Source organism: Saimiri boliviensis, chromosome 5 (assembly GCF_048565385.1).
Source record: "Saimiri boliviensis isolate mSaiBol1 chromosome 5, mSaiBol1.pri, whole genome shotgun sequence".
Taxonomy (NCBI): domain Eukaryota; kingdom Metazoa; phylum Chordata; class Mammalia; order Primates; family Cebidae; genus Saimiri; species Saimiri boliviensis.
Window position 1 is genome coordinate 14129366 of NC_133453.1, and position 12821 is coordinate 14142186.

Sequence of the window (12821 nt, forward strand, 5' to 3'; positions counted from 1 at the left end):
TGCATAGTAACAATGGGCTGGTGCCGACCGCCTGCTGACCTGTTCAGCTACTCCCTCGGTTTTTTAACTGCAGTGCTGCAACTCTCATCCCCAGCACTGAGGATGTTGCATTTTTTTTTTATTGCATTTGCATCCTTAAGTAGAAAGTGAAATGCCACATATTCCTATAACTCTTTTAAAAGTAGGAACATGAAAAAATGGACTGAGTAGTGTGTCTTTTGAGAAAAAAAGGGAGAAAGCATATTTCTTTATGGAAGAGAAAGAGGGTGTGTGTTTCATATGGCTGCTTCACTGCCTTCAGTTACCTGCTGTTCTCTTGTAGGATACTGTGTTGACAATTCCTGCCTACAACACTTTGCTAGCGGTCAGCAATTAAAATGGAACAGGGAAAAATACTAGCTTTTCTTGGATTTTGGCTGACTTTATGTTAATAGAGATATGTTTGTGAAACTCTTCCCTCCAAGTTCATATAAACCACGTCAAGACATCCACCAATCTAATGCTTCTATTTTCTTCCAGTGTATTGACCCTTTTGTGCTTGCAAAAACACTTGCATGCAAATTGTTTGTACCTGGGATTCCTTTTACACCATGTAACCCTGGCAATCCTGGCAGACCGGGAGGCCCTGGGATATAAGGGCACTGTGTGCACAAGAGACCTGGTTCTCCTGCAATGAGAGTAGGCTAGCATTACTTATAAAGCTACATCGAGTCCTCAGAAAAAACAAACACTTTGCAACCACACTATCATTTATTACATTTAAACATTTTTAGGTAGTGAAAATCATCTAGGACACTATACATATTAATTTAAAAATTCATCTATTATAGATCTGCTTACTTTCGTGTTCTGAGCTATACAGTTCTTCTGAAAGGTGAAATTCCAAGAGTCTAACATAAAACGTCTATTTTCTTGCATGCAGGCAAAAACTCACATTTTTGGGATATCCAACAATTTATTGCATGGGTGCCAAATTATTGATTTACAGATAAATGAATACTTTCAGCTAATTGAAAAGAAGTCATCACTGACTGGCTGCTGTTTGGGATCACTCTTATCTTGGTGGGAAAAAATCAGTGATAATAATGATGATGAAAAAAGCTTATCCTAATAGAACATTATTGAAAGAACCAACCTTTGGGTCCTTCAGCTCCAAGGATTCCTGGAGACCCTAGGTAGCCTGGCAGTCCGCGATCTCCAGGTGGACCCTTGCGAAAAACGATGTCACCTATAAAAATACAGTACCAAACATAGTTTTTTATTTGTGTTTTTTTCAATGTAGCAAGCGTTTTAATATATGCATTATTTAAAATGCATCTTTCTCATCTTTGTATTGGAATCCCAGTCTTTAGTAGTTTATCTGCAGCTGAGAAGGCATGGTGACCAGCTCTTCCCTTCATATTACATAGATGTGGTATTTTTAATGTAGTTGATCTTTGAAAGCTACATTAAAAATTATATAATTTTTTTTTGGTCACAGAATCAACCTATTTTATCGTACTTAGTTTTTTCCAATTATTTAAAAATGATATGGTTTGCCTGTGTCCCCAGCCAAATCTCATCTTGAATTATAGTTTTTATAATCTCCATGTGTCATGAGAGGAACCTGGTGGAGGTAATTTAATCATGGGAGCCGTTACCCTCATGCTGTTCTTGTGATTGTGACATAGTGCTCACGAGATCTGATGGTTTTATTATAATTTTTTTCTTTTACTTTGTTGTGAGAGATCTGATGGTTTTATAAGGGGATTTTCCCCCTTTTTCTCAGCACTTCTTGTTGCCATCATGTGAAAAAGGACATGTTTGCTTCCCCTTCTGCCATGATTATAAGTTTACTGTGGCCTCCCCAGCCATGCTGAACTGTGAGTCAATTAAACCTCTTTCCTTTATAAATTAAGCAGTCCCGTTATGTCTTTATTAGCAGCATGGGAAAGGGCTAATACACGGACAATCCCTTTAGCATCTTGAGACAAATGATCAAATCTTATTCTGGATATTTTTAGATACATTATATTTTCCTGATATACTGTAGATGCTTAATATATATTGAGTAAAAGTAATGGATCCTGACTCAGGATATCATCTGTATTCTCTTTGTTGCTTGTCCGTATCAATTGAGTTGTCATCCTTAAAGCAAATCTCTAAGAAAGGTCTTTTCAGTTTCCACATTATCTGCTACTGTAATGTTGCAATGAAAAGCAGCTTCTCTTAAGCTGGTTAATTGTGTTCAGTAATCTAATTTTTGGCTTTGTCATTTCAATTACAGGTTGAAGGCAGTGGTGATGAAAGTAAATATTTAAAAACAGTACCATAGCTGTCCCAAATTTCAGAAAAACAAGGTACCACTGGAAACATTTAATTTCATTGTAACACAAAAGAGTGACCATTTTGTGATCAGTTTTCTCCATCTTTAAAATACCTGGAGGGTCTTCTTTAAATGGTACAATCTGATAAAAGTTTAATACTTAATGTAGACTTACATGAATACTTTTACATTCATACATTTTTGTGTACTTGTATATTTTCATACTCAATCGATGCTTAATTCAAAAAATATTTGAGTGCCTGCAGTGTTCCCTATGCTACATTTAAAACAGTCAAAAAGACACAGTTTTTGACCTCAAAATGCCTTGATTCTTGTAAAAAAAAACTGACAAGACAAAGATAAGGCAATGTGAAAACTTTTACAGTTGGGAGAAGCTTGGAGGTTACAGGATACGGACTCACTGAAAGCATTCTGCTAGGCTTGAACTTGAAGCTGCAACACGAAGCATAGATGAGCGTTGTTTAGAGAAGGGAAGGTAGGAAGCAAAGGGCTCTCAGCAGAGTGTAGCAGACACAGAGGGAGCACGACGTTTCAGGGAGGGAGCAGTAAGCCCCTGGGCCCAGATCCTTGCTTTAGCTTCATTAGCCCTGTGAGCCCTGCATGTCAGCCTTGACACAGAAAAAAAGAGGATAATAAACCACTATCTTTTTTTTTTTTTTTTTTTTTTTTTTTTGAGATGGAGCTTCCTCTCTTGCCCAGACTCGAGTGCAGTGGCCCGATCTCGGCTCATTGCAACCTCCACCTCCCAGGTTCAAGCAACTCTTCTACGTTAGCCTCCTGAGTTGCTGGGATTACAGGTGCCCACCACCATGCCCAACTAATTTTTGCAGTTTTAATGGAGATGGGGTTTCACCATTTGGCCAGGCTGGTCTTGAACTCCTGACCTCAGGTGATCTGCCTGCTTTGGCCTCCCAAAGTGCTGGAATTACAGACATAAGCCACTGCACCCAGCCTAAACCTCCATCTTACTAGAGACTTGGAAGAGGCTGGGATTATAAGCACACCACCACACTTGGCCCCAGAAAAAGTATGTTAAAATATAAAGTGTGATCTATATGTTCGTGAGGACCTATTGTACCTATGAGCCAACACATAGGTACATATAAGTGGCTCTGAAGAGGGATACGAAAGAAAGGCTGCCTGTGTCAGGACCTCTGAGCACCACTTCAAGTCCATCGGGCCATGGCTCTGTCATCTCTGACCCCTTTACTTCATGCATGTGGCCTTACACCCCATGCGGCACCCCTCTGGCCTACTGCCCTGGGGTTTGCCTGGTGATGCCAAGGCATGGGATGTTCTGGGAACCATGCAAACACAGCTTGGAGGTGGGAGAATGGGAAGTGGGGGGCTGCTTGTCTCTGGAGGTGCAGGGGGTGTGGAATATTTGAGCCGTGGGAACTAGAAGCAAATGGATAAATTCTTGCCTCTTTCTCCCCTGGCACAGGCTTCTTAGAGGATAGTCTCCAGGGCTGAACAGGCAGTTGCATTTGGCCAAGGCCAACTTGATAGCCACGCATCCTTCCCCGCTTCACTCTCCTAGTCCCTGCCTCCTGCTCTGCTCTCTGGGAAACTTGGGCTAAGACTTTGCTGTATTTGTCAAGTAGTCATTGCATGAGTTTCTTTCACAGAGAGTTAGTGAAATAAGGACTATCAGAAAGATAACTCATAAAAACCACACAGACTGACGGCTGAGCTGTGAGGAGGGTTTCTTGCCCCTGATTTGCACACATTTGTCACGGGGAGCTGTACGCAAAAGGGATCCTCTTCACATCCTTACCTGGTGGTCCTGGAGGTCCCGGTGATCCTGTAGGGCCTGGTGAACCAGGACATCCTGGGGACCCAGGAGTCCCCATGGCATCCTTTCCTGGGGGGCCTCGTTCCCCTTTACTTCCTTTCAAGCCTGGCCATCCAGGGACTCCTCTGAGGCCAGGCCTTGATGGTCCTTGGAGAAAATAATCATGTCTTGTATTTTACATTTTTTCCCAATTAATACAAATTTATTTTTCAATTGCAAGAGTGATATAATTTATTTATAAAAGTTGCACCATGGAGAGGTACATAATGCACATAGAATAAAAAAGTGAATATCCTTGCTATTTTCATCTGCGGCCTTGTTAAGTAACCACACTGCAGCAAAGTGCAGAACATTCCATTCCCACAGGAAAATTTATCTAATCTGTTACAAGAAACTGAAACAGAGTTTGGGATGCACTGTAGTCTTTTTATTTAAAAGGAAGAGAAACACTTCCTTATATGCTACTTTGTAGATGTTTTTTATCAGAGACTAGAGGATGCTCGCAGTGCCCAAAACGAGAGAGAAAGTTGCTAAGCGGACTTTATTCCTGTCAGGGTCTTAGACATAAGAGGGTGTGATAGCTACCCCGCCCTAATCTTAAAATGGTGAGGATGAGACAGTCTCAAATCTCTGTCCCACAAACAGTTTAACTTTTTTTTTTTTTTTTTTTTTTTTTTTGAGACAGAGTCTTGTTCCATCGCCAGGCGGCAGGCTGGAGTGCCATGGCGCGATCTCGGCTCACTGCAACCTCCGCCTCCCGGATTCAAGCAATTCTCCTGCCTCGGCCTCCCGAGTAGCTGGGACTACAGGCACGTGCCACCATGCCCAGTTAATTTTTGTATTTTTAGTAGAGACGGGGTTTCACCATGTTGGCCAGGATGGTCTTGATCTCTTGACCTAGTGATCCGCCCACCTCAGCCTCCCAAAGTACTGGGATTACAGGTGTGAGCCACCGCTCCCAGCCAACAGTTTAACTATTAAGTAGAGAGATGCTACAGCAAAGGGCTGAGAAACCAGCAGGGGTAATATCTGATTATGTCCTATTACATGAACATAAAGGCAAATTCTTCTGATTGACACTGTTTCAGAGCTTTGTAATTTTTTATCATATTTTACTTTGGCATATTTATATTTGTACTAATTTATGGGGTACCTGTGAAATTTTGTTACATGTATTGAATGTGTAATGTAATGATGAGGTCAGGATATTTTGACTATCTATGACACAAGTATTTATCATTTCTGTGTTGAGTACATTTCAAGTCCTCTTTTCTAGTTAATTTGAAATATACAATACATTGTTGTTAATTACAGTCACCCTACTCTGCTATCAAACATTAGAATTTATTCCTTCTAACCATATGCTTATACCCATTAACCAATCTTTCTTCACTCCTAATTCCATAAAAAAAAAAACTCTTAGAACTGATAAACAATTTTGATAAAATTGCAGGACATGAAATCAACATACAAAAATCAGTAGCATTTTTTTTAGGCACCAATAATGAAATAGCCAATGAAGAAATCAAGAAGGCAATCCCATTCGCAGTAGCCACACATAGAATATAAAATACCTGGGATTACATTTAACCAATAAGGTGAAAGTTCCCTGCAAGGAAAACTGCAAAACACTGGTGAAAGAAATTGAAGAGGACACAAACAAGTGGGAAAGACATCCCATGCTCATGGATCAGAAGAATTAATATCATTAAAATGATGATACTATCCAAAGCAATCTACAGATTCAGTGCAATCCCCTAAAATACCAATGCCGTTTTTCACATAAACAAAAAAAAATCCTAAAATTCTTCTCGAACCAGAGCTTTGTAATTTTTCATTTATTGGCTTCTTAAAGGAGCCCGCTTTTTCACTTAGGGGATGGGCAGGGGGAAGGAGGTCTTCCCCAGTGTCAGAGCTCTAAAATATCTTTTTACACTGTAAGCGATATCTACTATTAACAGTTTGAGGTATGTCTTTCCATGCATATTTAGGTACATATAATATTTATCTCTGTATCTATGTTTATAGTGAATTATAGTATACTTATAGTTCTGCAGTCTGTTTGATTTTGATTAATTTTCAAAATTATGAAGCAGTATAATATACAGTACCATATAGAGAAAAATATGATCAGTGGCAGGCACCTGCCACAGTAGTTTATCAAATTTTGCTCTTTTTCTTAGTTTTGTTTCCATGAAGAAGAACATGCTACAGTTATACTTGGTGAGTCCCTATGGGCCATCCCTGATCCAACTCTTTTTCCTCTCTCAAAAGGTAAACACTCTAATGAGTCACAGACGAAAGTTTGGAACTTCACAGAAAAAGTAAAAGGTACATATTCTTATGCAACTTGTGATATGTTATAAAAACTGTCATTTCAACCAACTTCATTACTATGACATTGTTTTCTATTTCTGTACCTTTGAGTTTCAAGGCCCCTGCTTATACCCCAAAGTTGCTATAAAAATTCCCTGACAATAAGGCCTTTATATATAGTTAAAACTGCTGAGAAGTGAAAAACAGCATTTCTATGTCACTTCATATCAGCTCTACTCCTTCTTCCACTATAAATTACAAAGATGACAATTTTAGAAGTGGGAAACACTTTTATATTTTATTTTATTTTACTTTATTTTGAGATAGAGTCTCACTCTATTGCCCAGGCTGAAGTACAGTGGCATGATCTTAGCTCACTGCATGATCTCAGATCACTGCAACCTCCACCTCCCAGGTTCAAGCGATTCTCCTGCCTCAGCCTCCCAACTAGCTGGAATTACAGGCACATGCCACCATACCCCCTTTTTTTTGTATTTTTAGTAGAGACAGGGTTTCGCCATATTGGCCAGACCGTTCTCAAACTCCTGACCTCAGGTGATCCACTGGTCTCGGCCTCCCAATGTGTTGGAATTACAGGCGTGAGCCATTGTGCCCAGCCTGGAAACACTTTTAGATCAGTTAATGAAACACTTGTCTTATGTAAATAATGCAAACTTAATAGAGGACAGTGTATTTTCCTTTATAATAGCATTTCTATCTGTACCCCAAGAAACATGAACATACCAGGACTTCCAGGAACTCCGGGGGGACCACTGGGACCTGGGAATATATAATATTAATTAATTGCTTAGAAAGATACAAATGCTATCCCATCCGCTTTTGAAATCTTGGGTGACAATATAATGATAGTTAATAATACAGAGTTTTCATGTTTTTTCCTACCCTCATCTAGACAAACATTAGAAATTGTCACTTACTTAGACAAGAGAAAACTAATCTTAGAAGTCTAACATTCAGAAGTAAATCTTGCCATCTTATCATTTTCATATAATTCAGCAGAGATTTACTAAGAGCCTGCTGTGTATTCTGCACTTTGCTGGAAGTTCAGATGCAAGAAAATCAAACAGTGCTGGAACATTCAGGATCTGCAGTTTGTCTTGATGTTCTGTCTTAGATTGCTTCCACCTGTAACATTCTGGGGGTTATCATTCATTTATATATACATGTGAGTGATTTATAGTAAGTGTGCCAGATTTTTAAGAAAATCTATATCAATCTATTGATCTGTCCTTTTATTTAAATACAGTGGGAAATTTTATTCTTTTAAGTAAAAGTTCCCTTTGAAATCTTGTTCATCTCAATCATTTGTCTAGGTCAGTGTCTCCCCATCCTGGCTGCACGTTGGACTAGTCCAGGGAGTTTTCACAATCTACCAGTGTCCACAGCCCTCCTCCAGACAATGACATCAGAATCACAGGGTGGGACCTTGTTAAGGTCATTATAGAAGTTCCCAGGGATTCAAATATGTAGCCAGTGATGAGAGTGATTGGCCTAGAACTTTTGGATTTCTCCAAAATGGTACAACATAAGTACATGTGACAGTAATTCATGGCATCAAGGACAGATCATTGTGCCAAGAGTCAAGGAACCAGTTTCAGTTCCCCCTTGTAAATCTCTGTGGAAGTTTGTTCTGGGTCTCCATCTTTCCTTTCTTAATCCCACTGAGATGGCCAGCGCCTTGCACTTCCTCCTTCTGCCCTCCAGCGAGTGTTTTCGTGACAGATTTGAACTTTATACTTTGCTACCTAAAGATAATTTAATTACCTTCCTGATATATCACCTATGAAATAAAAATATGAAGAATAGGAGACATTAAAAAATAACACCCTAATGAAAATTAAGAGATCTCCCTTCCCATTCCTCCCCCATGTCAATCCTATAAGCACATGCTATTTATTACCTTGAAAGAAAGCCAGAACTATGTTCAGCAAATGCTTTGGGAAGAAATTTATTCTTACCTTGTGGGCCACGAGCTCCTTTGGGCCCTGGTGGGCCTGGAATGCCTTTATCTCCCTTTTCTTGGTATGTGTCATAATATTCTGTCTTAGAGGAGAAAGAAATGAATAAAGAGAAAGGATAGCTATTTATGGACAGCTCACCAAGCATAAATTACTTCAGTTTCTTCATTTTGGCCCAAAGATGGCTTCCTTATTTTCCTGAATTCATAGATTTACATGTTAGCAGGAATGAAACATTCATGTAAATGTAGGTAGAACAAGAGATTGAGACCATCCTGGCCAACATGGTGAAACCCCATCTCTACTAAAAATACAAAAATTAGCTGTGTGTGGTGGTGCACACCTGTAGTCCCAGCTTCTCAGGAGGCTGAGGCAGAATTGCTTGAATGTGGGAGGCAGAGTTTGCAGTGAGCTAAGATTGCACCACTGCACTCCAGCCTGACGACAGAGCAGGACTCGATCTCAAAAAAAAAAAAAAAAAAAAAAAAAAGAAAAGAAAAGTAGATGGAAAAATTTAAATAAGTAGACCTTTCCGGTGTCACAGCATCAGATATTTTATGGGCTTTCAATTAGAAATACACTTTATGATGTGACCCAGGTTACACAACACATTTATGTGTATACATACATAGCTATAGAAAAATTAAAGTTTCACAAAGCAGTAACTTATTATTACAACATATGATCAACCCCGATACATTTTATTCTATTCTACTTCACTTTTCAAAGATGCTGGTCCTGGTGGACTAAACTTTTTTTTTCCATTTTGGAAGTGTATAGAAGCTGAGCATCAAAACAATACTGTTTTTATTTTTATTTTTATTTTTATTTTAATTCCAGGGCACCATTGACCTGCACGAATTGAGGAATATTGTTTCTGACATGCTCAGTGGACCTACTGCTGGTGTTCCTAACCATTGTCTTCCTAGTAGAACTTCTTTTGAGGTTAGTAGAATCTGCAAACAGTTATATGGAATGGAATATAAGAAAATACGCAGTGAGGCGTGCTAAGAATTCCTCTGAAATGGAATGGAATGGAAACATAGATTTCATTTAGCACTCAGTACATTTATCTTGAAAGAAAAATGGTGAAAATATCAAAGGTTTTAAAAAAAAAACCCTCTTTGTTTTTTCATATGTTAGATGGATCAATTACTTTGTTGACTTATTTAAGATGAAGTAACAAGAGCCTTGTGGTTAAGCAGTATGTATACAATTACAAAAGTATTATATTAATAATATAACATAATAATGTTCACCATGAACTCTGTAATGATCTGCGTGCACTCACCAAGTGTTGGGCACAGTGCTAAGTGATTTCAAAACATAGCTCATTTATCTTCCTGGCAACTCCACTGAAGTATTTTGGGACTGCTGTAGTTTGAATGTGTCCCCTCCAAAATTCAGGTGTTATCAATGTGATAGAATGAAGAGGCAGGGAATTTAGGAGGCAATTAGGCCATGAAGGTTTCTCTCTCAATGGGGTTAAGGCCCTATTAAAAGAGGCTTTGAGCAGCCTCAGGCCAGCTTGCCTTTCTGCCTTCTGCATGTGAGGATGCAGCCAAGAGAGCCCTCACCAGATCAAGGGCCAGCACCAGGATTTTGGACTGCCCAGCCTCTAGAACTGTGAAAATAGATTCTTGTTCTTTATAAATCACTCAATCTCAGTTATTCTATTGTAGCAGCACAAAACAGACTAAGACAGGACTCTATGCATCCAAGTCATTTGCTTTCAGGGTAAAGATGCAGATTTCCAGGCCCCCCTCCAATTACTGAGTTACATTACTGAGCATGGGGGTCTGAGAACTGTATTTTTGACAGGACACCCTTTCCCCTCATGACTCTTTTGCCGTCATGTGCCATTTTGTTCAACCCACATGATCATTGGTGGCAGCCTTGCTTGGCACACTGAATGTGAGAACCACTGTTTTTTGAGGTAGGAGATGAATGGACACCAGCACTCAGAGTCAAGATCCCCTTTCTCTTCTTCATCTGCAGAGTCATAGAATATAGAATGTGGCTGCTCTGCAGTTAGGAGCTGACATTAAATACATATCTGCTGGGAAGAGGAGCACGCCTCCTACACAGAGCTTGGGCTGGAATGATTGCTTTTTGCTGGCCATATGTTAAATCTGTAGCTTAGCTTCTGCTGCCTACAAGCTCAGGAGTTGTCATAACACAGGGCCAGGTGGAGGGGAGGAGAAGTGGGTTTCTTTACCCCCTGGTGCCTTGCTATCCTCCTCTATCCCGAAGGTGCAGGATCACCCTGGGCGTGGGCTGCTTAAGCAAAGCTTTTCTTCTCTTCCATAGCTCAGCATGGGCATCACTACTGCATTCCAGGGGCCACATGGAAATATTTACCCATTGTCAAAGGGACAAATAGTGACCGGCTATTTTCTGCCCGAGTTTGATGAAAAGTAAATGCTATAATCTCTCTCACACAGTTAATGAGAGACCCTGATTCAAAATGTCCTTGCTACTTTAAAGGACTTGATCAACACAGCACTGATACTGTATTTAATCACACTTACTGGACCACGAAATCCTGGAGGGCCAATGTCCCCTTTCTGTCCCTACAATGAAAGACAATTACAAATTGTAACTATGTTCATCCAAAGTATTTACACATAAAAAGCAAAATGTATAGTTAAAATGAACAAGAGATTGATATTTAGATGTCATGTACAAACCAAATCAAAGTTAAAGGGACACTGACGTTAAATTATTTTCCTGGAGAGCCCGTATCTGGGTAAGGAATCCTGTCTACAAGGTTGTACAGAAGTCATTATGGACCTGGTGGTTGTACAGGTTTCTTTGACAACACCATCTTCAATGCCTGTTCATGTGCATGGCACATTCCTGTGTTCATACCCAGGTTAGAGGCACAGGAATATCAGACTGTAGGTTGTATGAATTTCCAAGCGTCGCAGCTACAACCAACCCCCTTTCCTTCAAGAAGGCATTTCAGAATTCTACTGGAAGTGATACCATTAAAGGGTAAATCTTGAATCTCCACATATACCTACCTATATAGCCATGTGTCACATAACAATGTTTGGGTCAATGATGGACTATTTATATGGCAGTGGTCTCATAAGATTATAATAGCATATTTTTACTACACATTTTTTATGTTTAGATATGTTCAGATATACAAATACCCACCACTGTGGTGCAGTTGTCTATATTATTCAGTACAGTGACATGCTGTGCAGGTTTGTAGCCTAGAATCAACAATCTCTGCCTTTTAGGTTTGTGTGAGTACATTCTATAATATTCGCACAATGACGAAAACAGCTAATGATGCATTTCTCAGAACGTATCCCTGTCTTTAAGAAACACATCACTACAAAATTATTTGAAAGTGTCTGTAACATATTGTCAGAAGTGCAGAAAACAGTTCACCTATAATTGATTACGACCTTTCAATGTATCATGACTCAGATTGAGACTCATGAACTCTAGCCTATGCTTGATCTCAAATAACCACAAACTTCCTACAACTGTAGGCCTTTTTCAGTCTCTTCCTCATGGGAAGCTGGAATCTCACTGGTTCTAAGTCAGACAACTTCAAGTACACAGTACAAATTTAATATCTTTCCATCAATAATACCCTTCAAATGTTTAAGTAAAGTTGCCATATCTCTCTTTTCTTCTTAACAGACCTACTAGGGTATTTGAATGAAGTCTGTTATTATAATCCCTTGTACTTAGGTCCAGGGTATAGGCAAAAGTAAAAGCATAGGCAAAACCCAACCTATTTTAAAAGGCGATGGATAGGATATTAGGAAGAGGGTTACCTTAATGCCATCTTCACCTGTTAACCCAGGGAAACCCCTGTTGCCCTTGACTCCCTAAAGAAAAGAACAAAAGGAAATGGGTCAGAAGACACATGAGCCAACTGCTTCTGTAGGCAGCAGGTGCAATTTGAACTCTTCTGAAACCAAGAATTATGCTCAGATGAATGGGAGATGTAAAACTATGATTCCCAAATGCAATTTTTAAAAGCTGTAGGCTTTTTGTTTGTTTATAACTATTTAGTAACTTAAAAAATCCTTCTTCATCTAGTAGGAATGACAGTTTCACTACCTCCATGGACTAAATCAAGTCTATATACCTCACTTCCAGGGAAGCCAGGAACACCATCTTTTCCAGGTTTTCCCTACAGCAAAAACAAATCAAAAACATGAAATTTAATAAATATGGCTAACTTTACAAATATTGAAATCTTAAGTGTTATTTATGATCATCTTCTCTTGACCTCAGGCATGAAGTCTGAGTAAGGCTCCTCAACCAGGTGTTAGAAGGAAAAACTATTAACCACGGAATACACAATGACCCTCTCTTTCCAGGGCAGGCAGAAGCCAGTCAGAATGGGAAACTAGAGAAAGTCAAAGAAGGAAGG

General features: G+C 39.4%; 1 protein-coding gene across 3 annotated transcripts in view; it reads right to left on the bottom strand.

Moving 5' to 3' along the window:
• COL4A3 (collagen type IV alpha 3 chain) overlaps positions 1-12821 on the bottom strand; it is a 146736-nt gene that overhangs the window by 43624 nt on the left and 90291 nt on the right. For all 3 annotated transcript variants that reach the window (XM_039469578.2, XM_003925461.4, XM_074398943.1), the window contains exons 16-23: positions 12534-12578; positions 12217-12270; positions 10948-10989; positions 8417-8501; positions 7182-7217; positions 4104-4268; positions 1136-1228; positions 572-667 (exon numbers count right to left, since the gene is read on the bottom strand). In XM_039469578.2, the coding sequence (XP_039325512.2) occupies positions 572-667; positions 1136-1228; positions 4104-4268; positions 7182-7217; positions 8417-8501; positions 10948-10989; positions 12217-12270; positions 12534-12578 (616 nt within the window). The remainder of the gene's footprint in view (positions 1-571; positions 668-1135; positions 1229-4103; positions 4269-7181; positions 7218-8416; positions 8502-10947; positions 10990-12216; positions 12271-12533; positions 12579-12821) is intronic.